This window comes from Drosophila ficusphila, unplaced genomic scaffold, assembly GCF_018152265.1.
Source record: "Drosophila ficusphila isolate 14025-0441.05 unplaced genomic scaffold, ASM1815226v1 contig_791, whole genome shotgun sequence".
NCBI classification, from domain to species: Eukaryota; Metazoa; Arthropoda; class Insecta; order Diptera; family Drosophilidae; genus Drosophila; species Drosophila ficusphila.
This window is the reverse complement of record NW_025064737.1, coordinates 26,741,172-26,743,353: the sequence shown is the minus strand read 5'-3', so window position 1 is coordinate 26,743,353 and position 2,182 is coordinate 26,741,172. Positions and strand designations below refer to the sequence as shown.

The following is a 2,182-nucleotide window of genomic DNA, read 5'->3' as shown; positions in this document are numbered from 1 at the left end:
CCTTAAAAAAAAAACACACACAAGCAACTAGAAAACTTATTAGGTTAAGTACATCGTTGGATCTTTTTAAAGACGGACAGCTGTCGATGTAGAGTAATCATTGACTTGAAGGTCTTATTAGAATAAGTGCAAATTTTCTTCCATCGTTGAATTATGAAATACACCTAAGAGTCAGTTGCTTCTTAACTTCATTGGGCAATGGTCTTAAAATAAAAATACCAGCAATGAATAACCTATCGAAGACTTTGCTGTTTCTCCTTCTAAGTCAAGTTTTTAGTATGGAAAATCATCATACGCAGTTCAAGACTATGGACCAATTAGTTGATATAAGTACAAGCGTGAAAAAAATCACAACGGTTTTCATGCTTCAAAAAAGTGGAGCTAATTGTACAATTGAAGACTGGAGACCTCAGGGGATTACCACTATACGATCGAATGGTCTCAATAGCTTCAAATTGAGAAAGTACTTCAGAGTCACCGAGTTACTCGCTGTGGTTTGCATAAGCCAAGATTCCGATGTAAAGCTCCTCAATTCGTTGGCCTTGTTTTATGAGTACGTGCGGCAGGAACGAATAATTTTATGGATGCAGGTAAAAGCCACAGAAGCCATTCTGAAGGAAGTTGCTCGAATGGCTGAGATGCATTCATTTCTCCGGCTTGTTGTGTTTGAAATGGGGAATTTCAAAAACGGAACATCGAACGTGTATCACCTAAAACCTTTTCCCAAGCCACACTTTCAAAGAGTCGGGAACATTTCCGACTTCAAGGGAGTATTCATTGATCCCAGTCTCAACTTTCAAGGAAAGACGGCCACCTTAATACAAAAACCGGGTTCTCTGGTCCATTACAACGTTTGCTATGAAGCTATGGGATGTTTTCCAGTAATGACAGAAGAAGACAAGCAAGTGCTTGAGTTCGCTCGTAAGACCAACTTATCTTTGAGGCTTTCCCTGGGAAATATTCGCGATTTAATCGCCGAAAACTACGACTTGCAGATGAGCCCGGGACTTGTTTCCACACAGGATGCTAAGAAGAGTGCAAACTCCTTCACAATCGCTTCGGTGATCGTCGTGGTGCCCTGCGGCAAGCAGAGAAGCCTTCGGGATGTCCTCAGGCAACTGGATTTCAAGAAGTGTGCCTTGTTTGTCCTGCCTGTTTACATTGCATTCGTGGTGGTGGAAGGACTGATGCGGGTGGTAACCCTCCGAATGAGTGGACAGACGCATCTTCAACCCTTTTTGAGGTCTCTGATAAATCTCCGAGCGATCGGTGCCATCCTGGGCCATTCCATTGCCATCCAGAGCAGGTGGAACTTCTCACGGCGCCAGCTCTTTTTGGCCCTGAGTGTATTTGGATTCGTTTTCAGTAACTTCTTCGCCTGCAAGCTGAGTGCCCTGCTCACAAAGCACTCTCGGCTGGCTCAGATCCAGAACTTCGAGGAGCTGCGAGCCAGTGGACTCCCCGTCCTAATCGATGAAGAACTGCTGAACTTTATTAAAAAGGAGTTAGAGGAAAACTTCATAGAAAAGCATATACCAAATGTCGTGGGTGTAACCAGGAAATTTAAAGATGAAATGATAATACAGTTCAACGACAGCTTTGCTTACGTTTTCTACAAAGAAGAGTTTTATATTCTGGACAAGTACCAAAAGCATCTGGGCCACAAGGTGTTTTGTGAGTCATGTAACCTGACCATTGTCTCCAACTTACCGAAAATGTTCTATCTCAAGAGAAACTCTCTTTATATGAAGCCCCTGCGAAAATTTGTACAAAAGGTCCAGGAGTCGGGCATAAACTTGCATTGGAAAAGGGAATTCCTTTACATGGCTGAAAAACATCTCAACATATCCAGAAACCGAGGGATAACGAGAGAAGGTCGTCTCTCTTTCGGAGATTTCGAATGGCTCTGGTTTCTTCTACTCTGCGGCTACGGAATTGCCAGTCTGGTGTTTTTAATCGAGGTAACTGTTGGAGGTAACTAATGATGATGTCTCTAAAGCTTAGCTACACCTATTTAATCATGAAATAATATTGTGTTAAACACTTGTTCGCTTTAATAAAAACTACGCCTAAATGTGTCGCTTAATTTAAACAGCAAGTTCAAGATTTTTTTTTGCTTAGGCCCAAAAATATCAGCACTGTGATCTAAAGTAGGTCATTTCTAAATGGGTAAATGTCATTC

At 41.9% G+C, this 2,182-nt stretch overlaps 1 protein-coding gene across 1 annotated transcript; it reads left to right on the top strand.

Annotated features, from left to right (window-relative positions):
* Window positions 1-308: 308 nt before the first annotated feature.
* Window positions 309-1,982, top strand: LOC108099237. Its single transcript, XM_017202610.2, has one exon. The coding sequence runs from the start codon at window positions 309-311 to the stop codon at window positions 1,980-1,982; it is 1,674 nt and encodes a 557-aa protein (XP_017058099.2).
* The last annotated feature ends 200 nt before the right edge of the window (window positions 1,983-2,182 follow it).

Bases quoted from the DNA above. Each gene is read 5' to 3' on its own strand.
- LOC108099237 (XM_017202610.2), top strand. From the start codon at position 309: ATGGACCAATTAGTTGATATAAGTACAAGCGTGAAAAAAATCACAACG.